The 27785-nt window shown below is 46.1% G+C and overlaps 1 protein-coding gene across 8 annotated transcripts in view; it reads left to right on the top strand.

Moving 5' to 3' along the window:
* The window catches only part of DGKG (diacylglycerol kinase gamma), a 196460-nt gene that overhangs the window by 89325 nt on the left and 79350 nt on the right, over positions 1-27785 (top strand). For 7 of the 8 annotated variants that reach the window (XM_036242390.1, XM_036242387.1, XM_036242388.1 and 4 more), the window contains 6 exons: positions 1470-1549; positions 2725-2799; positions 5685-5770; positions 10194-10283; positions 12330-12490; positions 19797-19861. In XM_036242390.1, coding sequence (XP_036098283.1) covers positions 1470-1549; positions 2725-2799; positions 5685-5770; positions 10194-10283; positions 12330-12490; positions 19797-19861 — 557 coding nt within the window. The remainder of the gene's footprint in view (positions 1-1469; positions 1550-2724; positions 2800-5684; positions 5771-10193; positions 10284-12329; positions 12491-19796; positions 19862-27785) is intronic. The other variant, XM_036242391.1, reaches the window with a different exon arrangement.

Raw genomic sequence — 27785 nt, 5'->3', positions numbered from 1 at the left:
ACAGTCACCCTAGGGAAGATGAGAACATTCCTAAAAATCATAAAGAGTGATGCTGTCCATTTCAAACAACATGGCTCTGTTTGCTGTGTTTTTAGCCTAGGATCTGGAAATGTGAGCATTAGATCGTGAATACGGAACAGAGTTGTGTCTCTGTATCAGTGTGTCCTTCAGCTAAATCCACAAGTATTTATTGACTACCCACTCCTGTATCTAGAGTTGTGAGGTCCTTGGTACAAGAGTTATACACACATACACCCTGCTTTGGGGCATTTAAGATTCAGTTGATGTTTTGAGACATTTACCTAAGAAAATAAAAAACCAAGTCAACGACAACAAAAGAAACCCAGAAGGTATTAATTACATGCTTCAAGTGCAATAGTTTTAGTTGTAGTAATTAAGAAAGACTTCATACAGAAAGTAGCTCTTGAATTGAGCCCTGAAGCTGAGAAGATTTTTTAAGAGGTTGCAAACAATGAAGAGGGCATTTCAGGGCACCGAGCAGGAGAAGAAACCAGTGTGAGCAGACGCACAGGGTGGGAATGCAGGAGACACACTCGCCAGAGGGTAAGAGCCAGGCTTGGCCACAACTGCAGTGAGGATTAGAGTAATTAAGAGATAGCAGTCTGATGGGGCTACACTGAAATGCCTTGGATGCCAGATTAGGAGATTTGGTTTTGATCCTCTGGGCAAGGAGGTATTATTGAAGGTTTTTGAGCAAGAGTTGCATGACTAATGTGGTGTCCTGGGAAGGAGCTACATGGGGGCAGCCTATAGGACTTACCTGAGTTGGGAAATGCCCAAGCAGTATGGACATACCAGCAGAAATTTTGGCAGAACAAGGTTTCCCTGGAAAACTGGATGAATAATAATAGTACATTTAAACTGAAACAGGGAGCCAAGAGAGACAACCAGTGTTATGAGGGAAAATGATAGGTCAGGTTTGGGACATGCTGATGTTTGGAGCAACCTGATGGAGAGACATCTGGTTGAAGGTACCCACCAGACAGTGAGAAACGAGGAGCCAGGGTTTAGGAGGAACATCGGGGCTGGGGGGAAGTCATGGTTAACTTTATGAGTGTTATTTTATTTAGATGTTTGATCAGATGCCCATACCTTAGAAGGTCATATTCAGTTGTATCCCTCACAAAATCTAATCTCTTGCTGTGGGCCCAATGCCTCACCATTGTTGAATGATTTGAAACTAAGATGCCATTGTCCCATCTCTGATTTCAACTCCAAACCCTGTCACCATTCACACCACTCAAAGGCCACTAAAGCGGAAGACACTTAGCTCTGCAACCCCTCAAAAACTCAGCCAGTGGACAAACACCTACATCCCGCCCTCCTCTCCTTCCTGCCTGTAACTGCTTCCTGTCCACTTCTCCCAGATGCTGTCTTGGTATAAACTCCCATCTTGTTCCCCCTGTTGGATAAAACAGAGCTAATTTCTTTTTCTTTTACCTTTTAAGTATAAGATCATCCCCACCCCGGGTACCCACCCCCTGTTGGTCTTGGTGAACCCCAAGAGTGGAGGGAGACAAGGAGAAAGGTATGTTCTCTTCTTTTTCAAAATGGAGAGGCTGGAACAGCCCCACTTGGGTCCTTTCTTCCCTTCAGACATACAGAGTGGACCTGATAGAGACAGGCAGACGTGGTGGGTTCAAATCCCAACCCTACTATTTACCACTTGATGACCTGGTTCAAGTGACTTAATGTCCCTGTGTCTTTGTTTCCTCCTCTGTAAATAAGTAAGAATTTCTCCTCTCATGGGGTTGTTGTGAGGATTAAAACAGACACAGACCTTAGCCTAGGGCCGGTCACAGGAGCCATTATTATGGCTCCCAGAGTCAGACCAAGTTCTGAGATGCCTGTTTCCTTCCTGGTCTCTCAAGTCTGCTCTTGATTAAGAGATGTGGCGGGACCCACTGATTGGGACCTCCTGACCGATCAAGCCCCTGAGAAAGCAGGGCACTCAGCTCATCAGGGGGAAATGTCCAGTCTGCTGGAAGCACTAAGACAGTGGGAGGAGAGAGGCAGAAAGGGCAGAGCAGCTCTGCTTCCCTGTCCTGTTCAGCCCTGGGGCAACGTACAGATGGCATGGTGATCTGGAATCCAGGTTACAAACATAAGTAGGGTAGAAGTAACAAATATGAGAATCCCCAGCCCAGTCCAAGGGGCAGAGCACCTCTTCTGACCTGACCTGATTAGCCTCGAGCTGGAGCTTTGACATCAAGCCTAGGTGGGGTCATTGCCCCCAGCCCTCCCTTGCCCCAGCCCCACCTCCTGTGTTTCCTCATTATTCCAGGATTTGGGTGGCCTTTCCATTGAGGGTTACTTTATGCCTTTGTAAAGTCCACAAAGAATAAAATTGCACAGCCTAGAACATACAAAACATTTTGGAGAAGGTCTCCTTGAAGAACAAAACTCGAGGAGAATAGAAGTTCTCTTCTCTGAGTTTCCCTGCCTTGTCTGCATGGGGTGACACTTCAGGGGTTGGGGCCTAAAGTCTTGAAGGGTGGAGAGGCCTTGAAACAGGGAATTAGGGCGTGAGAGACGCCAGCTGAAGCTTGGACTTAAGGGCCTGCAGGGTCTTCTCCCCAGTAGAGTTTAAACTGACCCTCATTCCCACCATCAAAGGGCCCTAGAGGTGTTTGCCCTACTGTGACCCCTCATAATAATATTCTCCTTCTCTGCCTCTCTCTTTCTTTCTTTTTTTTTCCATAGAATTCTTCGGAAATTCCACTATCTGCTCAACCCCAAACAAGTTTTCAACCTGGACAATGGGGGGCCTACCCCAGGGTATGGAGCTACAATCCTTACTCCCTATTTCTCCCCTTCATTTACTGAAGAATATACTTTTTTGTCACCTTTCTCTGTCTTTTTCATTTGTGGACTTGTCTTCCTGCCATTTTACCCATTTTCTCTTCTTTTCCTTACATCCACTCTTACTCCTCCTGGAGATACTCAGGAATTCTCATTACGTTTCACTCTGGGAAGTAGCCTCCTGCATATGCCATTCATTTGACTGACAGGAAGGGCGGGCTGGTAAATTATTTTAGCTGATTTGCAAGGCTGTGTTAGCTGGTATCTTCATACTGAATCATCAGGGAGGAGGAAAGATTTTCCTTTTCACTGCCAGTCAGTTCTGTTGTAGGTCATTTTAGGATCAAAACAATTGTTTATTCAATGAAATCACTTTTTTTCTGGAGTATCCATTTTAGAGGTTGTTGAACTCCCTGTGGGCCTTCTGTCATTTGCCTATTGGCTATTTCACTACTCTTTAGAGAGGGAGAGCAACGAGAGGAGGCGGCCCCTTTGCAGCTTGAGGGAAGGTTTGGTGGGAGGAGATGGGCCCTGTGTTACCACTAACATGGTGAGCTGTGGGGCCCTATAATCAGAGACCCCTCCAGCATTGGATGCGGAAGGCACCCAAAGACTGTCAGACAGAGATGATACACTAGAAACACATCTGGCCAGAGGTGGTCTAGGTGCCAGGTTCTCAGATCTGTGCACGCTGAGCTGGCCTTTTCAACACACAGCCACTTTGCCCAGCCTCCTAACCTGCTCTTCGGCACTGGTTCAGCAAGACCCTCAGAAGAGCCGGAGTCAGGACTCTCAGAAGGGAACCTGGCCCTGTCTTCGTTTTTTGACACAAAGCTGTCGTTTATGACACCATTGTAGTGCAAGACTCAGTTAAAAGGAGAGAGAAACCTGAGTGCAGATTCAGCACCTCTGCCACGATTTAAAACTAATTTCAACCCGGCTGGTGTGGCTTAGTGGTTGATTATGCCTCATGCACCAAGAGGTTGCCAGTTCAATTCCCGGTCAGGGTGCATGTCCAGGTTGTGGGCCCGATCCCCAGTGGGGGCATGCAGGAGGCGGCCAATCAATGTTCTCTCTCATTGATGTTTCTCTCTCGCGCTCTCTCCCTTCCTCTCTCTCTACAAATCAATAAAGAAAAAAAAATTAAAACAGAGCCCACCTATACTGCTGCAGGTCCGTGACGGCCACCACGACTGCCGGTTACTGCTCCATTATGACCTGTGACAAGCAGCAGCCCACAGACACCTTTACCAGCCACTTCTCTTTGGGGGCATTTTTATACTTGAGTGCAGTGCTCTTGCTTAACCTCATCTGCCCTAAATTGTTTTTGCCCTGGATGACAACCTGGTGACAACTTCTAGGGCTGCTGTGCTGAGCATCTCTGAGGTGTCAGTCTGCTCAGGCTGTCTAGGTGACGGAAGCCTCTGTTCAGAATTCACTTCACACAGGAGAGCAGGGGACAAAGGGAAAGCAAGGCGATGGGAATTTGCTCACACCTGCATCAGTGACTCTGAAAGACACAGGGGTCTTCTCCTCAGACCACCCCGGTGGGCTTCCCAAGTCCCACCCCAAGGTGTCCACCAATCACATCTGCTCCTAAGCAGAGGCTCTTAACCTTTCTGTGCCAGGAACCCATTTGGAAGTCTGATGAAACCTGTGGCCCCCCCTCTCAGACTAAATTTTTTTTTTTTTTTTTATCCTCACCCGAGGACATTTTTCCATTTTTTGTACAGATAGAGTGGGAGGGAGAGAGAGGAAGAGAGAGAGAGAAACATCGATGTGAAAGGGACACATCAAGTGGCTGCCACCCGCACAACCAACCAGTGCCGGGGACAAACTGCAACCAAGGTACATGCCCTTAGCGGGAACCGAACCCGGGTCTCTCCGGACCGCAGGCCGATGCTCTAACCGCTGAGCCAAACCGGCCAGAGCTAATATTTTTTAATACATAAAATGGAATATGTAATCGGGGAAACTATAACTGAAAACAGTTATCAAAATGTTAAGAAAACAAATCTGCGATACAAGAATATATGTGATTTGCTAACACATTTTGTAGTAGATTCCAGAGGCAGGCCTAATAACTTTTGTAAATTAAAAGTAGTGTTGTGCATAAATGGTAGTATGAGGTGTCTGCCGTAACTATAGTCAACATTAAAATATCTGTGATTTTCACTCTGGACAAAGTCACAGGTATTGTTAATACATCTGTGGTTTGTTACCTACATTCACAATCAAAGGAAACACTAATTAGAGCTTAGGGAAGGTAAGAATGTAACATTTTCTCCTCAGAGATCATAGTCCTCTGGGCTCAATCCACAGACCCCTTGGAGATTCACGGACCTCACGTCAACAGCCCTGCTCTAAAGGGTTAAGGTCCCCAAGGGGAGATGGTGCTCACTCCACCGAGAACAGGATAAAAATGTAGCTAGTTGAGTGCATCTAATGTAAATAGGAGGTTGTGGCAGGAGGGCAGGCAGGAGAGCAGGAGGGGGTCAAAAAGTTGGGAGTTAGTTATATGTTGCCAAAATAACCAAGATATGGATTCCTCTGCCCAAATAATAGAGAATTTCTAGAAATTCTCACCACCACCTAGAAAAAAACAAAAGAAAATAAGACTTGTTCTGTGTTGAATGTTGAGTCAGATTCTTCTTGTACAAGGATGGCCCCTGAGAGTCATACTCAGTGGTACTGCTTAGTAAATTCTTGTTTCAGAACATTACGTGACCCTTTCAAATCCCAAGAGGAATCAAGACTGCAACACACTCCCAGGGAAGTGGGCAGGGGACTCTAACTCAAGTATTGTCAACGATCAGCCACAACCTATAAACAAGACCATTTGGGCTTTTTCTACTTCCCAGACTGAACTTCTTCCGCGACACCCCCGACTTCCGTGTCTTGGCCTGCGGAGGTGATGGGACAGTTGGCTGGATTTTGGATTGCATTGGTAAGAATGGGCTAGGAGGGCCTTTGCAGTTTCCTTATAGTAAGTATAATTAAAGTCTGAGGAAGGCAATAAAAATGAAAGAGAAATGTGGCCGTGTCTTGTTCATACTGGTTTCTACTCTTGGACCAATGCTTGACTTAATATCTACTTTGGGTAGAAAAACAAAGAAACAAGACAATGGAAGGATTACCACAAGTACAAATGTAACAATTTGTCTCAGGCCTTGCCTCAAAAATATCTGTTGTGGCCAGGCTTTGGTCAATAGCAGGACAGGCCAGATTGGGGGTCACGAGGAGGGGCAGGACTGGGACTCCAGGCAGAGCCAAGGTAGTGGATAAAGGCCAGAGAAGTAAGCATAGAGGCATATCCCGGGGCAAATCATCTCCAGATGAGCACCAGGAGCCCAACCCAGGAAGCACACCTCCACAGTGCAGGTCAAGACAAGCACAGAAAGGACATGTTGGGCTGTGTCCAACACACCTAGATCAAAGGGGCAGTGGGGAGAGCCCAGGCTAGGAATCAGGGATGTCGGTTCTAGTCCAGCTGTGCCTGGATCTATGGTGTCCTTGGACACAAAACCTCAAGTAAATATAATGGAGACTGACCCTGAAACCCTGGGACAAGGGTATATTCAAGATCGAAGCCTGGAGAACCCAGATAAACACTGGGATGTGGAATAAAAGGACGGGAAAGGGAGGAGCTGGGGAAAGCCATCATCCAAGTCTGAGGCTAGGCCCAGAGTGACAAGCCCTGGGCTGCTTCTGTCTTCCTGCCATTCATTCCACAAATATTGCCTGTGCACCTCCTGTGTCAAGCTCTCCTTGAAGCACTGGAGATGCGGCAATTAACAAATGGACAAAAATACCCACCCTCATGGAGCTTTCCTTCTAGAGGAAAGACACAGGCAATAAACAAAGAAGTAAGTGAAACATATAGTATGTCAGAAGGTGATAAAAATAGAACAGGGAAGGGGCAACAGGAGCTCAGCTCTGGGGGAGGGGTACAATCTAAATCTCAGTGGTCAGGGAAGACTTTTGGAGGCCTGGAGGGGAGTGAGCCATGTGGATACCTGAGGAGAGAGCAGCTCAGGCAGAAGGAGCAGCAACTGCAAAGGTCATGGGTAGGAGCAGGCCAGGCAGCTGAAAGCCATGGAGCGGCTACAGAGCTTATTGTGTCGGAGCACATGAGGGAAGAGTGACAGGGGATGCAGCAGTAATAGTGCAGAGCCAGGTCACCAGGACATGTAGGACATTATATAGAATATGGCTTTCATACTGAGAAAGTCCCAAGGTGCTGTCTGGCTCTTGAGCAAAGGAGGGACAGAGATTGAGAGGAAGGGCGAAGGCAGGGAGGCCAGTATGGAGGCTCCTGCAGTCATTCAAGTGAGAGGTGACCATCGTTGGGGCCATAGCAGACACAGAGGAGGTGGTGAGAAGTGGTCAGATTTTGGATATCTTCTGATGGTAGAGGCAGCAGGATTTGCTAACAGACTGGATGTGAGAGAGGAGGGCAAGAGCAGAGCCAAGGATGGGCCAAGATAGACCCTGAACAGGGCAGGGAAGGCTGGACCTCCAGGAGTCATAAGCAACCAACTGGAAGGGCAGCACCAGCACCTGCACACCTCCCTTCAACCCTCCCACAGGCACTTTGGTTTCCATGGACACAGCCCTGCCACGCAGCCTCCCACTCTCTCCTGTCATCTGGGCTTGAGTTGTTTGTGAGAGGAGGGAGGCCTCCCCAGGGAGCCAGGAAGGAAGAGCCAATCAGCAGAGGGTGATAGCTGCAGTACCGAGAGCTGCTTACATGGTTCCCTTCCATCATGAAGGAGAAAGCAGGCTTTGGTGAAAAGTTGTATAAAATTCATCTGCAGAGGACACAGGTGATAGACACTGCTCAAAATAGAAAGAAAGAAGGTCATGTGAGAGGATCTGCTTTCATAGGTTAGTGGCCCAAAGAGAAGAAACAGTGGTAAGAAAAATCACTGCACAGTGTTCACTCATTCATATATAGATTCAGGAAATATTAAAGCAATTATTCAGTGGTCACTACCACCCCCATTTAGTCCCCTCCCTGATCTGTTCTCCCTCTATAGCCAGAGTGGTCTTTCCTGAATGTCAGTGGGATCATGATGTGTGTGAAACACATCAGTGGCTTCTCATTATTCTTAAGACAAAGACTATTCAAATGATCTACAGAGCCCTGGGTGGTCTAGCAGCTGCCCACCCTTCCAGCCGTATACCTCCATTCTTCTCCCTCTAGACTCAAGCCATACAATCTCTCTCAGACCTTGAATGGGCCAGTCCTTTCCACCACAGGGCCTTTGCACAAGTTGTTCCTGCTGTCTGGTATGCTCCCTTGGACTTTACTGGGTCAGCTCTACTTCAGATCTCAGCCAAAGTGTGGCTTCCTCGGGAGAGCTTTCCTGACATATGCCCAGCCTCTGTTACCTTATTATAGGACTACTCTCCTTTCCTCTCCAGTATGAATTCAAAATTATGCCTCATTTATGGGAAGACCTCATTAATATCTGTCTCTCCCTTTCAACTACAGGTACCATGAGAGCCTAAGTCATGGCTTTTTCATCTGCTGTGAGAGCCACAGTACCCAATACAGCATCTGGCACATAGTAGGCCTTCAGCAAGTATGTGTGGAGATACTGTAGTAAATGAGATACAGCTCCCCAGGGAGATTGCAGTACATCCACGGACCAAATGAGCAGTTAATTACAAGATAGTATGACGAGATCATCCCTGGCGCTAAAGAAACATTCTAGAGAGGCACCTGGTCCAGACTAGGGCCACCAGGGAGGGCCTCCCAGAGGCAGCATCTGAGCTGAGCAACAAAGACGGTCTAATTAAGGCACTGAAAACACTAAGGTGTGGTTGATATGTTGGTGGGAGGTGGAATATGTAAAAGATGAGGCTAGAGAGGAAGGTGTGCCATACAAAGGGGTGAAGGGAGCCCCGACAGTGTGAAAGTAATGAACTAACATGATCAGGCTTGTGGCTCAAGGATTTCCCACCTTGGTGGAAGTATGGAGAACACAACAGGAGGTGGAATGGAGGATAAGAGGGCAGAGAGGAGGCAGTTACAGCTGTACCAATGGAAAGGACTCAGGCATCACCATGGGGATGGAGAGAAAAGATTGCTGGGAGATTTATTAAGGAGAAAGCACATAGAAATTGATGAGTAAATGGATGTGGGGGGAGGGACAGGGGAAACCTAGGATGGCATCCAGCTTTCTAGCCTCCATACTGTGAGGATGTTTGACCTGCTGAGATGGAGACTACAGAAGAGAACGCAGACCTAAGGAATCAAGGGCCTTCTAGGCAAAGGGAACAGAATATGCAAATGCAGGGAGGCATAAACACAGACTACCGGTTCTTGGAACAATGAGAGAATCCGTTGCTTTGCTCCATCCTCCACCTCAACCCTCCCAGTGGTAATCTCAGCCCTGGGTCTTGCCTGAGCTCAGCCACTTCTGGCACAAGTCAGACTAGTTGGGGGCCTATGAACTCCCGTCTTGCTGGGGCAGCCTTAGTATGAGCCTCGTGTATGATGTTGATTCCTGCATCATCCAGGCCCCCCATGAGCCAGCCCCCCCACGAGCCGGCCCCCACGAGCGCTCCCCCATAACATTGCTTAGGGTCCCAGTACTACGGGAACTGAGGTTTATGTAAATAGCGCCCCCTGGAGCCCAATGGCGGCCTGTGCCTCTTTCTACTTTCCCAGTCAGACAACATAACCTCTGTAGATCTTCGCCAGCTTAAAACATACATGGTCTGCTGTGCTTTCTCTAATGGTTCAGTCTGATGCTGCTTCACACCAGCATGGGAAATAAGTTTAGAAATCTGTGTATTTGCAAGTCTGGGAGGAGTGGAAGTGGCAAACTGCTAGCCAAATGACACCTGGAGGTTTTCGTTAGACACAATGTCATGTTTAAACTTCTGAACATGAATGACTTTATGTTTAAACTTTTGGACATGAATGACATCTTCAGCTTTCCAGATGCCTCACCATTCCCTGATGTCTCAAACCCACCCGTGTTGCTATCTATGCACCTACCTAGCCCTTGAAGAAAGAAAGAGCATGGGTTGGCCTGAGGGATAAATGTAATCAATTCTGGTTATCATTAAGGATTAAAATTGCACAGACCAATGTTTTTGAGGTGTGTTGTCACCCCAAAGGAAAGAATTAGGATGAAGAGATGCAGGTTACAAGGAGTCAGGTTTTGCTCAATAAGAAAAAAACTCTTTATAGTGGTCAACACACTGCAGACGGAGTGGTATGTTCCCCATCATGGGAGGTATTCAAATAAAGAATGCTGTAGAGCGGTTCAAGCATTATGTCAGGGATAACTAGATAACTCGAGCAATCTGTAACCCATGGCATGTGGTTGTCTCTTCCTCCGCACGGATTGCAGATAAGGCCAACTTGGCAAAGCATCCACCAGTGGCCGTCCTGCCTCTTGGAACAGGAAATGACCTGGCCCGATGTCTCCGCTGGGGAGGAGGTGAGTGTGTCTCTGAACGGCACTCCCCTGGGACAAGCTTTCCAGTCGACAGGGATGCTTCACAGAGCTAGGCTGAACTTCCCTTTTAAGGATCTCCTTCCACAGAATAATAGTCAACTCTGGGATCAGAGCGATGTCATGACCATTTCCAGCCCTCCAGTCATGCCGAGGCCTGTGCTTACCCCTCACTATGTTGACTGTCATCCTCGAACTATCTGCTTCCCACTTGCCTTCCCTAGTAGAACAAGTCAGCTTTAAGGTAGAGTCCCCTTTGTCTCCTCCCCAGTGCTCATCCCAGTAGGGGCTCACTTAGGGGTTTTCAGCATAAAATTCCCCCCCTTCCCAAATTACAGGTCTTCTGCTGAATTAGAACTCAGAGTGGAGACTGAAAAGCCCTGTCACCAGCTATTAGGGGAATCCAGATCATCTTAGCCCCCAAAGCCACGGACCCTCATTCTGAAAATTCCAGAAGGGCAAACACATAGTGGGAACCAGCTTAAATGACAATGGGCAGGAGCTAAGTTGAGAACTTTGCAAAAGACAACAGCCCCCCGTGGAGCTGGGCATGCTCCAGAGAGTGGAGAAGTTCAGATCAGCACAAGAAGCCCACACGTCAGTCTGGCAGGCAGAATCGGAGTGGGACTGAAGATGGCCAATTCGGAGAGCGATCCAAGACCAGGCCAGGCAGCGGTCAGTGTTCAGAGGTTGGTGCACACTTGGGGCAGAGTCAGTGAGAGCCAGCCCTAGGGAAGTTGGCAGGCACTGGAAGAACCCCCAGGGTCCTCAACCACACAGTGAGACTAGAAAAGAGCCCTCTGTTCAGAGGGACAGGTAGAGTGTGACCCCACACTCTGGGCATCTAGGCAGCCCAGGTGGGCACAGATTTCATGCAGGAAACCCAGCCTGTGCTCCCAGGCAGCTTCAAGGCCTCCTGCTACGTGGTTAATACGTGGTTAATGTCTTGTGCTGCATCCCTTCAGGAGCTGACCAGAGTCTGACAACTTGAAAATCCTCCTTAAGGAGGCCCCCAATGCAAGTAGGAACATAGGAAGTGTTATTTGAAAGAAAAGACCATCTCTCCCACTAACTTCTCATCACCTATGATTCATATTCTATGTTAGTTTTCTGTTGATACATAATAAAGTATCATAACGTAGAGGCTTAAAACATCCATTTTTAGCTCATAGTCCTATAGGTCAGAAGTCCTGGCATTGGGTTCTCTGCTCGGACCCTCGCAGGCTGAAATCAGGGCATTAGACAGTCTGTGTTCTTCACCGAAGGCTCTGGGGGAAGAATTTGCTTCTAAGCTTATTCAGGTTGTGAGCCAAATTCATTTCTCTGTGGTTGTAGGACTGGGGACCTGTTTCCTTGCTAGCTGTCAGCTGGGACCACTCTCAGATGCGGGAGGCCTCCCTCATTACTTCCCAGATGGGTCGCTCCATCTTCACAGCTGGCAACAGAGAATCTTCTTCATGTCAGACCCCTCTCAAGCTTCAAACCTGTTTCTTAAAGAAAAGCCCAGTCCTACTCCCCCGATTAGATCAGCTCTATACAGGACAGTCTCCCTTTCTTAAAGTCAACTGTTTCATAAAATATACCCGATCGCATCTTACACACAATTTCCAGGGGTTTTGAATGGTGTGTACACCAGAGCAGGCTGGAATCGTGGGGGTTATTGTAAAACTCTGTCTACCCCAGTCCCTCTTTGCATGACGTGGTCTGGAGATGGATCCTTCGTTCTCCAGACCACGTTGTGCAGCTCCCCGCCCAACCAGCCCACCAGTTCTCAAAGGCTGCTTCAGCTACACAGACTGCCCACCTACGGTCAGCACGCACCCCACCCCTGCTACTCTGGCTTTCAAATCTCCCCAGATTCTTTCTAATTAGCCCTTCTCTGTGGCTCAGGCAACCTAAGTGTCTGGCGCACAGACACTGGGGGAACGCCAAGTCACAGATGCCCACAGGATTCTCTGCACGGACCACTGCCTGTACCTCAGCAACAACTGAGCTCGCTGCTTGGGACAAATGCAATGTTATGCTCCACAGGTTACGAAGGGGGAAGCCTGACGAAAATTCTGAAGGACATCGAACAGAGCCCCTTGGTGATGCTGGACCGCTGGCACCTGGAAGTCATCCCCAGAGAGGAGGTGGAGAATGGGGACCAGGTCCCATATGACATCATGAACAACTACTTCTCCATTGGCGTGGTGAGTTGGCCAGGGATCACTCTTCTGCCTGGAAGAGAAATGCCCAGGTGCTCAGGAAAGGTTTTAGTCCACTTTTGTTCCCCTCTGGGTCCCTACTCTACCTCTCGGCTGCCTCCAGCCTTGACTTGTATCCAGGCACCTTGCATCTGGACAGCTTATCCAGGCACCTTGCATCTGGACTCCTTCGCTGTACCAAGCCCCCGTCCTTGATTATAGAGGAAATTCCTTCCTCTATAATTTTAACTAACACAAGAAAAGATAGGACATTTTTCAAAAGACATATTTACCCTTTGGATAATCTGAAGCAGTTAAAGAAAAGCAACACCAAGAAATAACCAGGGGGCGAGGTCGAGAGGAGACTCCCCCGTGAGCTTCCAGAGTTGGAACGCTGTCCTCCAGAGAGGACTGCATGGTCTAAGCTGGCTGGCTTAGCTCTCAGGATTCCTTCTCTCCTGCTTTCTCCCCTCATCTCAACCCCATTCCCTGCACTGCAGGTGTCCCCACACCTCTGGAGGCATCTCCCCTGGCTGACCTCCCGTGAGCACCACACTCCTTGGTGCTCCCAAAGCTCTCTGTACTCACCTCTTCAGTGCACCTTCTGCATTAGATTGCAGGGACTGGTTTAATGTGCCCATCTCTTCCCCTCTCTGCACACACACACACACACACACACACACAGATAGTGCCATCTTCCTCTTTCTTCCCCCAGCCCCCAGCACATCCAGTGCAGCTCAGTTAAATTGTTTCAATGAACTCAGCTTCTGCCCCAAAGAGGATGGGTGGACACTGCTCCTCGAAGTGCTGGGGACAGGATGGGAGAGGAAAGGGACCCATCGCTGCCATAAGGAGGGAGGTACAACAAGGACATTAGTATTTACTGAGATTCTACGGTGTGCTTCCCACTGTGCCAGACTCTGTATTCTGGTCCTCACAGCAATCCTGCAGGTACCTTGTCCCCAAGGCCCCCATTTTACAGGTGAGGGCTCAGGACACTGGACGAGTCAAGGGCAGCACTAGCAGACGCACGCTGTGCCTCATTCTGAAGCCGGGCTCTCTCCTCTGTGTCCCTGTCTTGGGAATTATGCTGCCCAGTTTCAAATGTATTTGAGACCCCGACTGCGTGATACCTGCACTCCTCAACCATCCTCGCCTCTGTCTCTTCTACCATTTTAGTGGTGAAAAAAGAGAGAGCAGAGGAAATGATAGATTTATTGAGGCAAGAGCAAGTTTAAGGAAAGGGTTTTGTTTTTAATAAGAAGACTAGAAGGGGAGAACCATGGAAGAGGAAAAGATTAATAATAACAATGCTTTATATTTATAGATTTTAAAATTTGCCACATTTACAGATGTTTTCTTGATTCCTATGCCTATGCTGAAAGGCAGTATTATCTGCATTTTACAGGTGAGGAAATAGACAGATTAAGGGATTTGCCTCCGTTTTTTGACTCCTAATCCGGCACTCTTTTTCTATTACTAAAACAGAAGAGAAAGGCACTGCTGGGCCCACAATCAGGTTCTGAGAGGATGGAGTAAATTCAGGGGTCTCTGTGCCCTGATCTTGTTTATGTCCCCAGCTCCCTTGGTCTCCGCTGAGGGAGACTTCTTTCCATAAGCCTCTTCCAACGCCCCTCTCCACTGACCTAGGCAGACTCCTCCCTCCTCTTCTTGGCTCAAAGGCCCCTCTCATGTTTGGATCACTTGCTTAGCTCCACTTACCCCAATGGGAACATGCAATCTTCACCTCCTACAAATCAGATATGACTGGCTTATCTGGTGTTCAGTGTTGAGGGGCGCTTCTGGAGCACGGGCTTCCCATCACTACATTTTCACAAAACTTCTAGTCTTTGCCTATAACAACTAGAATATAACTTGTTAACATTTATTGGGTAACGATTGCACACCAGGCACAATGTCCCTGTTGGTAGGTATTGTCATTATCCTTTTGCATTTTGTGCAGCTTAGAAAGACACAGAGTGGCGGAGTGGTGGAGCCAGGGGCCACTACTGCTGGGATCCAGAGCCCACTGAGCGGTGGATCACGAGGCCTGCAGCCTCTGCACAAACCCTCCGTCTTCATGCCAACACACCAACAGCATTTGGGTGGCAGGAATGGGGGTGACTCAAAATTTAGCATGGGCTGACTCACCTACGCCCCTTGTCAGAAATGCAAATTCCCTCCCCTGACAGATCCTGATTTGTATTCTGATTTAGTTGGACTGGGACAAATTCTGGGAATTTGTATTTCTAACAAGCCCCTACTGATGTAGATGGTCCCTACAGTCTTCAGTGACTGAAAACCATTCATTAGAGCAGAGAATGGTCAAAGGAAGTGGTTCTTCACAGAGCAGAAACCAGAACTGAAACAGATAAAGGAGAGGAGAGGCAGAGAGGCGGGGAAAGCCAGCACTGTAAGCAACCAGCCAGAAGTGAGAGCCGAGCAGCAGGCCCGGGCGATCTGGCTGGGAACTTCTAGAGGGCCGGTTGCAGTCATGGCTGCCTTCAGAGTCTTCAGCCCTAAATCTTCTTTCTTAACACACCCAAGCGCTGGCTGCCAAAAATACCCCCTGCCTGTCTCTACACAGTGCCATATGCAAAAAAAAAAGATACTCAGTATTAGCTGACCAAATGGATGAACACAGTAAAAGAGAATAGACAATCTCCCCTCAACTAGATAACCAAGTTTAATCCCAAGAACCAACACTGATCATGGTTTTCATTCATTCTTGCAAATAACTGGGAAGCGGGGGGAGAAGACCAAGCACAGCTAATTGTCCCCCAAGGAAAAGCATACAAACAGATTTTCCATCACATTCAGTGGTCAAGGTATTTATTTTCCCCAGGATTATTTATAATAATTCAATCTGTTTATCTTTCAAATTATGAAGAACTTCACCATAATCTTTCCTTATAATTCTCCACACACACTTTTAGCTTGTGCATATTTTAATATTTTATTGCAAAGCAGTGAGGAACCAGGACTGGTTTTTTTTTCTATCTCCTTGGTGTGCCCTTAGCCTTCTCGCAATAAAATGTTTGCAGGGTTTGTGTGCTCGCTCTTTAAAAGTTGGAAAGGGAAATTCTTGAGAAAACAAGTAGCCAACACACAACCCGAACAGAATCTGGGGCTGACATTTGCAGAAGCTCTTGCTCCCTATTTGACTTCCCAAACTTTGTAAGAGGAGAAGTAGGTATGTAAACCAAACCACAATTTTACTTCCTTGCAATGATTAGAGTCAGACGCCTTTGGCAAAGAGAGCCTTGCAAAGTCTTTGCCTCTTTTGAAGGACTTGGAATAGCTATTAATATCACATGTCTGCTGCCTTGCACTTACAAAGGTGATGACAGTGGTCAAGAACTTGCCCCGATGGTTCACTGGTTCCCTTGTTACCAATGGAACCCACTTCATAGATGGAAGGAAAACAGGACAGACTCTCCTGGCTTATTCAAGGAGTGACCACGGCCTCATTGTCACCACAGTCCCATCACCCACATACATGCCAGCTCCCTTCAGTGAAGAGTTGAGATAGTTGGCCTTCCCAGTCCCTCTGATAACATCCATTGGCAGGAGATTTTAAACATAGTCATTCAGGATGCTACTTCCTCTGACTTTGCTGGCCTCCTCATCTCTGCTCTTTATTTTTGGATTTGCAGAAATGTCAGGATGGCCAGGTATCAGTGACAGGAAGTTTGACTGTGAAATAATTCCTGGGGTATGTGTGGCTCCGACTGCCTCCCAGGCTCTGCTTTCACTGAGCCTTACAGAATGAGTGAGCAGCTAATCCCTTGATTCAATGAAATCTATTTCTGATGCTAGGGGACCCCGGGGGCCAAGGAGAGGCCACAGTCATCACACTAACCCAGGTACCATTCTCCACCTTACAGACTGTACTTATCAGATTTCACCAACCAAGTTTCCACAGTGGTACACCTCCTACCCATTAGGGAATTTACATTTTTTTTAAATCATCATTGTCTCTGCACCTTTGGACTCCCTCAGCCTCAGGGTTTTGTCTGTCACTTGTGGTACTAAAACAATGGGACACACTGAAAGGAGTTTTGAACAAGAGGTCTGTACTCATTTTATTTCCCAATTTGCCATAATTTTTCAGAACAATCCCAATTTCAACTAATCTGTTTCATTGTCTCCTCTCTGTCTTTTCATCTCCATAAATTGCCAAACTGGCTTAGAAATGCATTGTCCAACATAGTAGCCATTAGCCACATGTGGCTATTGTGTACTTAAAATGGGGCTAGTCTATATCAAGAGATGCTGTGAGTGTGAGATACACACTAAATTTCAAAAATGTGGTATGAAGGAAAGAATTTTAAATATTGCCATAATACTTATATTAATTATATAAAGATAACATTTGTTCATTAAAATATATTATTAAAGTTCATTTCCTCTCCTTTCACTTTTTTAATGTAGCTACTAGAACATTTTAAATTTATTTCTACTGGACATCACTGGCCTGGACATCCCAACATCTCAGAGTCCAAACACCGCCACTTAGATTTGGAAGAGGTACAGAATTATTCTGTCTGACTGTGCGACTGGAGTTTTAGTTCAGGAAAGAGCAGCCATGTGTCCTCACCGCTGTCATCTCCTCTTCACCCCACACTTCATAGAAAGGACCCTAGAGAGGGAGGCCATCAGAAATGCCAACATCATGTCCACAAGTTTGCAGTTCCCATCTACACCCACTCCCTTCAGAACAGAAGTCTCATTTTGCTATAACGATTACCACTGTAGCGCTGGTTTCCAAAATGTAAATGAAATCACTACTGAATGTGAGGACAGCCAGCTCAGTGCCTGACAGAGAGACGCTCTGGGGTAAGAGTGAATCCTGACTCTCTTTTTCATGCCCAGGTAGGGGAACGCGGTCGGAGTCTTGACCTGCCTTGGCTTTTCAAGACTGAGCAGCAAAGGAACTGCTCAACTCTCCTTTGCCACTGTGTTCACTCACCAAGGAAATTACACGGTCAAATTAGGACCCCCATGCTTGACAGATAATATTGTAGAGGCTGGTCTTTGTGAAAAGAAGTTTTGCAAAACCTAGTTGTGAAAAAACAAGGATGATCGGAATTACACAGAGGGAGGGGACCTGTGCACGCATCCCAGAGAATAAAAAAGCCAGGAGCCAGTCACAGCAGCACGGGGGGCTGGGAGTCATGGAGTACAAATCATGCAAGGCAACGTGTGATTGCTTTTTTTTCCCCTGACAGATGAAAATTGGTGTTTCAAAGGAACATAAGCAGATGGAATGTTTTCTTGAATTCTAGAGAAGCATTTGACAGATGTCAATGAATTTTATTCAGAGTGTTCACTGAAATTTGCTCGGCGAGAGGGATGTGGGCGCAGTCTGGCACTAGGAAGCACAGCTGTCAGGATGGCTGTGCAGGCCCAGGGCACGGAGACCTCCAGGGGTTTTTGCATGTCCCACTGTGTGTCCACACGGGTGCCTGCCTAACCAAGACCTTCAACTCTTGATATGTCTTAAACTAAACGCTAAATCAATAACTAGGGCTTAAACATGAAATTTTTAAGACATGATTTCAGCAAAGAGTGTTTGCCAACCACAAAATAAGCCCATTTCTTGACTTGCCCTCTCTACTTTTCAGTAGTGAGCTGCTAGCTGGCTTTGCTCTTCTGCTGGGTGTAAACATTAGAAAAGCCCCTCTTTGTCCCTAACTTGCTTCTGGACTTTCTGTCCACACCACTAGCTTGTATCTTACTCACCAAACACAGAACATGCCCAGAAAAATGCTTCTTCACTGCACTATACCTCTATGTGTTTTTAAAAAATCAGAAAAAAATTTAGTAGCTTTTCCATATTAAGAAATGGAGTTAATATGCATTAGCTGAAAATTCACTGTATGGAATTTCAGGGGTTTTTTAGTCACATATTCCAGTAAATGAGTTTCTGTGTTTTCCCCCGAAACACATCTGAATCAGCTCTCTTGTTTTCGTCACTCCCCCACTCCAGCCCAATTAGCCCCTACATTTCTGAAGTCCGTCACCTGCACCTGAAGTGCTGGCATGGGGCTGAGGGATAAAGGGGCACTCTTCTGCTGGAACCCCAGACCATTATCAAGGGTGGAAGACCAAGTCTGAGGAGAAAAGATGAGTTCATTTTTATTATTATTTTTTAATCCTCACCTGAGGATATTTTTCCATTTATCTTCAGATAGAATGGAAGGAAGGGAGAGAGACATTGATGTGAGAGAGACACATTGACTGGCTGCCTCCTGCAGAACCCAGTCCAGGGCCCAGGACCCAACCGCAATCGAGGTACGTGCCCTTGACCGGAATCGAACCCTTTAGTCTGAGGGCCGACGCTCTAACCGCTGAGCAAACCCAGCCAGGGTGTGAGTTCATTTTTAGTTCTGAAGCTCAGGGCTGGTACTAGAGATATACGTTGTGCAGACAATATGTAGATGCCAGTAACAACTATGAGAACTCGAGATGGTTCATGACATGGAACGTGGGCTTTGGACTGCACTCAGGGCTAAGAAATGCTGGTCCGAGGATGGAGAACCCAGAAGCATGGTGCCATGGGAGCCATCCTCACTGTGAGTTCTGAGGAGAAGGTGGCCAAGAATGCAGCAAAGGGATGTGCTAATAGGAGGACAGCAAAGAGCCCATAGAACGTGGTAATGACACTCCTCCCGTTCTTGGGGACAGACGTTTCCAGGAGCCATCAAGAAGCAGAAGTCAGAAGTTTAAATAGATTTTTAAAACCAGTTAAGCATGTTAGCCAATGCTACCAATTATTTCTACTACCATGGATGATTAAGAGTTAATATATAACAGCATCTGCCAACATCAGTTTTCTGGTTTTGACAAGGTATTACAGTTATGTAAGAAGTTCTCACTGGCGGAAAGGGACACAGGAACTCACTGTACTTTTTTTTGCAACTTCTTGTGAGTCTTAAAACATTTCAAAAAAGCATTGTCTTAAAAGATATGGCAAGATATTTCCAAAGGCTCAGCCTCTGTACACACACACACACACACACACACACACACACACACACACACGGGCGTTCTCACTGCTGACAAACCCAGACACCCTCTCTTCTCAAAGGGAAGCAGCTGTCCCCTTCACTCACCCTCAACTATGGCAGCATAGAGGGTGAATATTGCAAGGGGTCTAAAAGCATCGGTGGCACTAGACCCTAACCTTGGACCTTGTGTTCTTCCCTGGAGTTGGGGGATTTCTGTGAGAACCTGTGCTTTCTCTCTTCCACATTGCACGGTCATGACCACTAACCAGGGTTCTGCTTTCTGTCTCTTTCCCTTTCAGGATGCTTCCATTGCACACAGATTCCACGTGATGAGAGAGAAACACCCCGAAAAATTCAACAGCAGGTAAGAGCGCCTTTGTGCTGCAAGCCCGCTGCGCTGCCCGAGCCCCGCCCCGCGCCGCGGCCAAGCGAGGCCTCCACCTGCTCTCACCCGAGTGTTCTTGGCCCAGCCGCCCAGGAACTTCACTTTCCTGCCACGTTGCCGGAAGGAGGGCTTCTATTTCCAACAAGAAAACAATGTCAGAGACCTGCCGCGGTCTAGCCTCCCGTCCCCTCCCAGAGGATGGTGTGCAGAGGGAGGAAGCAGGGGGGCGGGAGGAAGGGAGTGATGCGGCAGCCATGGGGAGTGGAGTCTATTGTTGGCTAAGCGGGACCTCTCTCTGTCTCGCCGCTTTCTCAACATGTACCACCCTCACCCCCATCCCCGAGATTCCTCTGGAAGCGGGGCAGGGGCCTCAGCTTCCCTCGGTCTCAGCGGCCAGGGGCCGCAGCTGCCAGACCAGGGCCGGAGGATCGAGAGGGCGTCGCCTCCGCCTCCCCCGACAGCAGAGGGCAGCAGAGGGAAGCCCCTGCAGAGGGCCTGCGACCCTGGGCCCACCAGATCCCAGCCTTAGCCTTCGCACCCTGATTTAGGGGTGTTAGGTCCAAAAATGAAAAGAGAGAGAAAAACAGATCATTTGCATATAAAAACCACCCCCCCTTCCTGCTGGCGGAAGGGAATTTTCAAGAAGTGAATAACTTAGCTATCCCTGGGATTGTTGAATTACCTTTCTTCCTTCTTTCTTTTTTTATTCTTCACATTAATTAATTTTCACGATTTGTCTTTCCTCTGTATTGTACCATTTCAAGATGACTTCTGTGTCTCACTCCATCTGTCAGGTGGGGAAGGAGGACTCCCACTGAGCTTGATGGGCTTGAGTTAAGCCCACAGGGTTCTCTTTCTCTTTAATGCAGGGGTCTGGTGTTATCTGAAGACATTTAAAGCCCAATTCCTGAAAAGCTCCATCGTTTTCATTTCTACTCCTTTTCCTTGACCCCACAGGCTGGGAGGCTAGCCAGGAAGAAAAAAATCTTTTTAGAGATCAGAAACTAAATATGATGAAACTACTTCAGCTTCAGGAGAAGTGATCTGTGGGATCTAATAGCTGAACTAATCGTCTTAGTATGGGCATTCTGTCACAGGCTTATTCTGTTGCTCTTTCACACACAGATCATGCACACTCACTAAACACTATTAACATGTATACTTCCAGCCCCTACTCCTAGTATAGTCACAAACTTACAAATCAATTGATCGCCTTCTCACAATTTTTTTCACTCTCATATATACCCAAAATCACATTAAAAAAAAATACTCCTGCCCTGGCTGGTTTTGCTCAGTGGTTAGAACATCAGCCTGTGGACCAAGGATTCTGGGGTTTGATACCCAACCCTGGTCAGAGTTTTGCGGGAGGCAACCAGTTGATGTGATACGTGGATGTTTCTCTTTCTCTCTCTCTCTCTCTCTCTCTCTCTCTCTCTCTCTCTCTCTCTCTCTCCTTCCCACTCTATCTAAACAAACAAACAAAAAAAGCAATGAAAAAATATCCTCAGGTGAGGATTAAAAAAATAATACTCCTTCTCTTCCATCCACTCCAGACTCTTACGGTCCTCTTTACATACTTGTGCCTTTATGCATACTCATGCACACATGCTTGTAAAATCCACAGGGCTTCTGTTTATTGATTCATCTATTGAAAACATACCCTGTACCAGGCGCTGTTGCAGAGGTGTTTTGAATAGGCTGGGGCGGGGGGCTCTCAGTCTAGTCGTGGAAACAGACTGGAAGGCAGATGTGCATGGGATTTGTGTTAAGTGGTGTGAATCCAGGTGATCTATGGGAACACAAAGCAAGAGTGTGGAGCTTGGTGTGGAGGGCTTTCCAATGATAGAGATGCCCAAACCAAGACACAGACAACAAGTATGTACTTTCTAAGTTGACAAAAAGAGAGGAACAACCCAAGGGGAAGGAACCAAGTGTACACAAAGATACCAAGAAATGCAAGAGTGTAGCATGCTTGGGGAAGAGCAAGCTGTGCAGTGTGATCAATTTTGTGGTCTGTTGCCTTGGAAAGAAGCAAAACCTCTGTAGCTGGTAGAAAGCAAGGAAGCAGAGGGAAAGAGAAATGTCTCTATATTCCAAAAATCCATTGGTCAACATATGATATAAATAGAGGAATCATCAATCACCCACATGGCTGAATACAATTAGAAGGATACCTCTGACAGAAAAATATTTCAATGCAATGTATGAACAAATTCACTGTGCTCTGAATGACTGTTTTTCCTTCCTACTTCCCAGTTCCCATTAACAAGACCATTCTTTGCAGTTAGGTACGTGCCTTGCCCTTCACCTGATTGAGGTTAAGGTAGTGTGGTCACTTAGGATGACAGGCATGGAGATTTGCATGTAAATCCACGTGGCTGCTAATAAGTGAAGCCATTTTGGCCTGGAGATAGACCCTGTTTCACAAGGTCCCAGAACCCTTTCTATTAAGAGCTTTGAGCCCATGCTACCCCTTTGAGTTCCCCCTGCCTGCTCACAGTGAAAATACCCAGAAGTGCCCAATTTGTCCACTGAGAGGCAGGCAAGCAGCCACTTTCTCAAGGCTTCCTTATTTGGCTTTGGAGATGGTTTTAAATAGGCAGGTGGTTGTTGCCATGGTTACCCCATTACACCAGCAGCTAAACTTAGGAAGGGCCACAAGGGATAGGAAGAAAGCTTGATACCCATACTGGGGATTTGGAAATGTAAACGATATTATCAAACAAGGCTTCATTTTACTCGGCTGAATTTAGATTTTCCAGAGTAGCCACTGGTTGGCTGGACGCCCTTACTGTTAATGCTCAGGACTGGGCCCTCAGGGATAACCCTGAGGTTAAATCTGGAGAGTTGTAACTGTTTTGTTTATAACATGGAAATGTGACTAGTTGGGGTTGAACTTATCAGGAAACTTGAATCTTTCCCATAGTTCGTTGAGTTTTCAAGGCTTAATCTGAGGCACAAGCTCTGTGGGAGCTCTGAGGACACCTTGACATTGTATGCAAAATACTGGATATATTTTCCTGAAGAGACTGCCCATAACTATGAGAAGGTTCTTGGAAGAATCCATAACCCTCAAATGGTTAAAAGTCCCAGCTCTGAGGCCTCTTTGAATCCTAACAGGCATCAAACTACTGGGGTTCCAGCAAGGCCTTTCCTCAGTGGCCTCTCTACACAGGTTGTTGCCAAGGAAGGTGGTTGGTTGCATAAAACTAAGCTATGTTCCCTGGTGGAATTGCTTTGTTAATGGAGCAAGAACCAGACCCAAGGGTGCAAAAAGATGAGCTAAGTGTGATAGTCAAGGGAAAAAAGGCCTTTGATGGTAAAGAATGTATTTTAGATACATTCTACTTCCTAATCATTGACAGGCTAAATATTAGTTGCTAACTTAGGAATTTAGCAAAAATTATCATTTCATTATTGACATAAAGAACAGAAGAAAGATTTGCTACAACTGAGATTTAACATATTAGGAAATGTTCTAGGATATAAGGGTAAATAAGACATGGTCCTTGCCTGCAAGGGAGTCATAGTCCAGCAAAGAAAGAAAAATAATCCTCAATTAATTTTTACAAAATTATTTTCACATGCAAGGAGGTTACATTGAGTAGGTAATATAGTATACAGAAAGTTGTATAGTATAAGTGCAGAAATAGAGTTATAAGGGAACCAAACTAAGAACTGTTATTTTTTTTTTTTAGCTCCTACTAGATACCAGGTGATAAACTCAGTTTTTAAAATACATTAGATTATTTAAACACCAAAACAATTCTACAAGGTAAATGTTAGCATTTCCATTTTATAGATAAAGGAACTGGGGCTGGGAGAAGCCAAGTCATTAACTGAGGTCATACAACTTTTTAAGCAGTACGACTGATATGATTCTCTTTTTTTAACTGAAATATAATTGACAGGTAACATTATGTTAGTTTCAGATGTACAACATAGCGATTCAATATTTGTATATACTATATTGTGAAATGATCAGCACACTGAGTCTGATATGATTCTACCCCAGCTCCTAATTCCAGCATTCAAACTGTTTCCTGTACCTTCTGTCTTCCTTGAATTTTACCTGGTAAACACCTATTATATATCAAACATTCTGATGGGCTCACAATAACATGCAAGAGTAAGTGCTACTGTTCCCATTGCGGAGGTGAAGAAATTGAAGCTAAGGAGATTGGAGGTCTTACCATCTCCATTCACCATTACTGATCGTCTCTTTGAGGAAATGCCTGCTGAGTAAAAAATGGGGACCCCAGGTATACCACCTACTCTTAACTTGTGTGGAATGATTCTTCTCCCTAGCAAGGAGCAAAACTAACCACATGATTTCATGACTCAGTGAAAAATGCAGGGCCCCTTGTTCAAAAATTATTAAGATTTTCAAGTTGGTGACAGCAGAGCCTCAAACCAAGCCCAGGGCCTTCCTAGGTGTGGGGACTTGTGAGACTATCCAGATCTCACACTCATGAGCTGGCCCTGGCAAGGAGAAAAGAATTAATAAAAAGACACGTTTGCCAGGGCTCACAGAGAGCGGAGCTCGCAGTGACAGTAAAAGAATGGTGGAAAGGGGATTTCACCTAGGGGAGGCGGGAGAGGGGTTATCAGCCCCTCAGGCAGGCAGTAGTCAGTATTCATGGATGAGCAGAGGATGTCACAAGTCTTCCAGATATCCAAGAACCAGCCTTCCATGAAGTTTCTGGATGGACTCTTCATGAAGATTTTTGTATATATGGAATGCACACATAGAAGCTACCTAATTCCAATATCACTGTTAGAAAAGTCTAACTATAGAATTTTGTTGTTGTTGGTCAGAAACTTAGAGCACTTGAGGAATGTGTTCTTCCAAAACTATTGAGTGCCATCCACTTGAATATGTCCCTCAGCAGTTTAGGCTGAAGCAAGGTATTTCCTGTTAGACCCTTCAAAGGCACTGAAACAGTACTTCATTCCTACCAGAAGCTGACCACCTTTCCCAAAAGCCCTTGGGTAATTAACAAGCTCTAGAGTGTTAGCTTTCTTGGAGCCAGGGCCATGGAGAAGTTGACGAGGGGTTCCCCACAAGCCCTAACATAGCCTAAGTTCTTAAGAGGTTGGAAATACATCTTGAAAAGACTACACACTTAATAGATATTTATAGAATGAGGCAGTAGGATATGGTCTAAGTTGGCATCAAAACTTGGCTCTGCCACTTACTAGCTGTGTGACCTTGGACAAGTTACTTAATCTCTTTAATCCTTTGCTTCCTCCCCTGAAAATCTGTCAAGGTTGCTGTATGTAATGAGATAATGTGTAAGTTCATGACACACAGTAGGTTCTCAACAAGCATTTGTTGTTGAATATTGTTGAATGGCAAGCATGAGGAAAGCAATGCCTTAGATTGCCAGTGAAGCATTGACAATAAAAGGCTTTTCTGATGGAGTGGGATTCAGTTATTATAAGGTCGTTGCCTCATTGGCATGGCCCTGAACTAAAAAGTTGGAGGACAGCTGAAAACTGGAGGAGACCCCAGATGTGATATATTGAATCTTCCAAGACCTCTCTCTAGGGGTTGGAAAGATGGCACCAATTAACCAGCCAGGATTGAGTTGGATTCTACAGAACTGATGTAGAGAAAACTCCCTCCACTGATTCCATGGGTGTCCAAGAGGCACAATTGTGTGGTCTGAATACCAGAGATTTTAAGTCCAAATGAAGTCTAGGCTTGATTGAGGTAGGGGGTCACAGATCCTAGGTGACAGGGGGAACAGGGTGGGAGTAAGGGTTGGGGGATTGCGTCACAGGTGCCATACGCTCCATGGATACTTAGGGCTTACCGACTGGAGCCATGGAGTGCACAATTGGTGGGTAGGTGGGTGGTCCACAGCAGTCAGGCACCTGACCTTTTTTTATTGATTCTCACTGTTCCCTCACCCACCAAGCTCCTCTTCTCCCACTTTAGATGAACACAGAGATGTTCTGTGGGAGGCAAAATAAAAGTCAGCAAAGCTCAAATCGTACAATTCTAGAGGAGCGGGGCGGGGAAGGAGGGGCCTCCTCTCTTGAATATCTATAGTATGCTTTGCTGTCACAAGGAAAAAACTGCATCACCTTTTATATAAGATTTTCTTTTTTTCTTTTTTTTTTTTTTATCCTCACCCGAGGACATTTTTCCATTTTTTTGTACAGATAGAGTGGGAGGGAGAGAGAGGAAGAGAGAGAGAGGGAAACATCGATGTGGAAGGGACACATCGAGTGGCTGCCACCCACACGACCAACCAGGGCCGGGACAAACTGCAACCGAGGTACGTGCCCTTAGTGGGAACCGAACCCGGGTCTCTCTGGACCGCAGGCAGACGCTCTAACCGCTGAGCCAAACCGGCCAGGGCATAAGATTTTCTTTTTTATCTAAAAATGAAACCATTCTAAGTTATTCTTTCTAGGAGCCCTGTGAGGTAGCCTGATGTCAACACAGATGTTTGACTTTCCCAAAGCATGAAGACAAATGCAGCAGACATGGCAGGGTTAAAATCCTCACTGTTGGGGTCTTTATTCTGTGCCCGGAATTGGGCTTTCCTTCTCCTCATCTGGTATTCAGCACCCATGAGAGACCAGTCCTAGGCACCCAGAGGTCCAACTGTCTGCACCTGTTTCCCTCAATATAGCAAACTATTTTTTTAAAAATAGTTTGAATTCAGAAAAGCCCCAAATGAAATTGATTGTGGCATTTTCTATTTGTATTCTTACACCTGTAAGTATATAAAGGAAATGCAAACCTTATGCTGTGTTCAAGAACATTGGTCTCTTCAAGTCTGTTCTGACAGAGCAACTTATTTAATTACTGGAGTGTTTATATACTAGCCCACAGAAATGTTTTATCTCCCACCCTCCCCACCCTCCTTGAGAGAGATGAAAAGAGTAAAATGAATGAAATATGGGTTTGTGCTTTTTTCATCAAACATCTATCATTATGCAACTGCAAAAGATCAGGGCGGTTGGGGGGAGGGGGGAGAGGTTGGCTATCTTATTTGTTTATAGTCAGCCCTTGATTTTTTTTTGCAGAAATGAGGGAACAGCAACATGGATCATTTAAAACCATGGATGGTCAAAGATTTTTAGGAAGCTGTTATTAATATTTTCGTGCAGATCTCTCTGCCCTAAAGACTCACAGTATTTTAAATAATATGAAATCACATTGGCTCTTAACATTTCCTTCATTTTCCTACTGCTCCCCCCACCCCCCATTCCATGTTGGAACATATAGCACAGCTTCTTATATAGGTACACATGAGCTGCCTATGGTAGCTCAAGCTTCCCTATAAAGTTGCCGGTTCACCAAACAGTTCCTTACTGTAGCTTAACTGGTCTTTTCTTCTAGCCCCCGCCAGGCTAGAAGAAGAAAGGTATGATTCATGTCAACAAAGAGTGGAATGAGTTTGTGATAATATCAGAAGGAACTTGAAAACAAGCTGTGTTTTCAAGTCTTTCAGGCCAGATAATCCAAAAGTTATCAGTATTTATTTATTGATTGAGCTCTAGAAATATTTCCATCAAAGAGCTCAAGATATAGTATAGAATCAAGTTCAGAAGGGCTAAGGTCAGCGTGATAACCTCATGGAAGAAAATCAAAGTACACAAATTCAAAGTAAGGTAGGAGCTGGCTAGGTCCCCAAATGGGTGTTGACAGTCTGGATGCTTTCCAGAAGGGAAAGGTCGGTCAAGTCCTGGAACTTGAAACTGTCTTATAAGGAAGAGCTGAATTTGGTATTGTTTTACCCAAAGAAGAGGAGATTTAGGGAGAAGTGATTATTGGCCTCAGATATTTTTTAAGTGTTTCTCATAAAGGAGAGATTAGGTTATTTTTTATGATTAGTCGATGGAAAAGTGTCTGGATAGACCACTTTGAGCCCCAAGTAAAGAT

The sequence above is a fragment of the Molossus molossus genome, unplaced genomic scaffold (assembly GCF_014108415.1).
Source record: "Molossus molossus isolate mMolMol1 unplaced genomic scaffold, mMolMol1.p scaffold_m16_p_5, whole genome shotgun sequence".
Taxonomy (NCBI): Eukaryota; Metazoa; Chordata; class Mammalia; order Chiroptera; family Molossidae; genus Molossus; species Molossus molossus.
The sequence above is the reverse complement of the archived record's forward strand: the minus strand, read 5'-3'. Positions and strand labels throughout refer to the sequence as shown.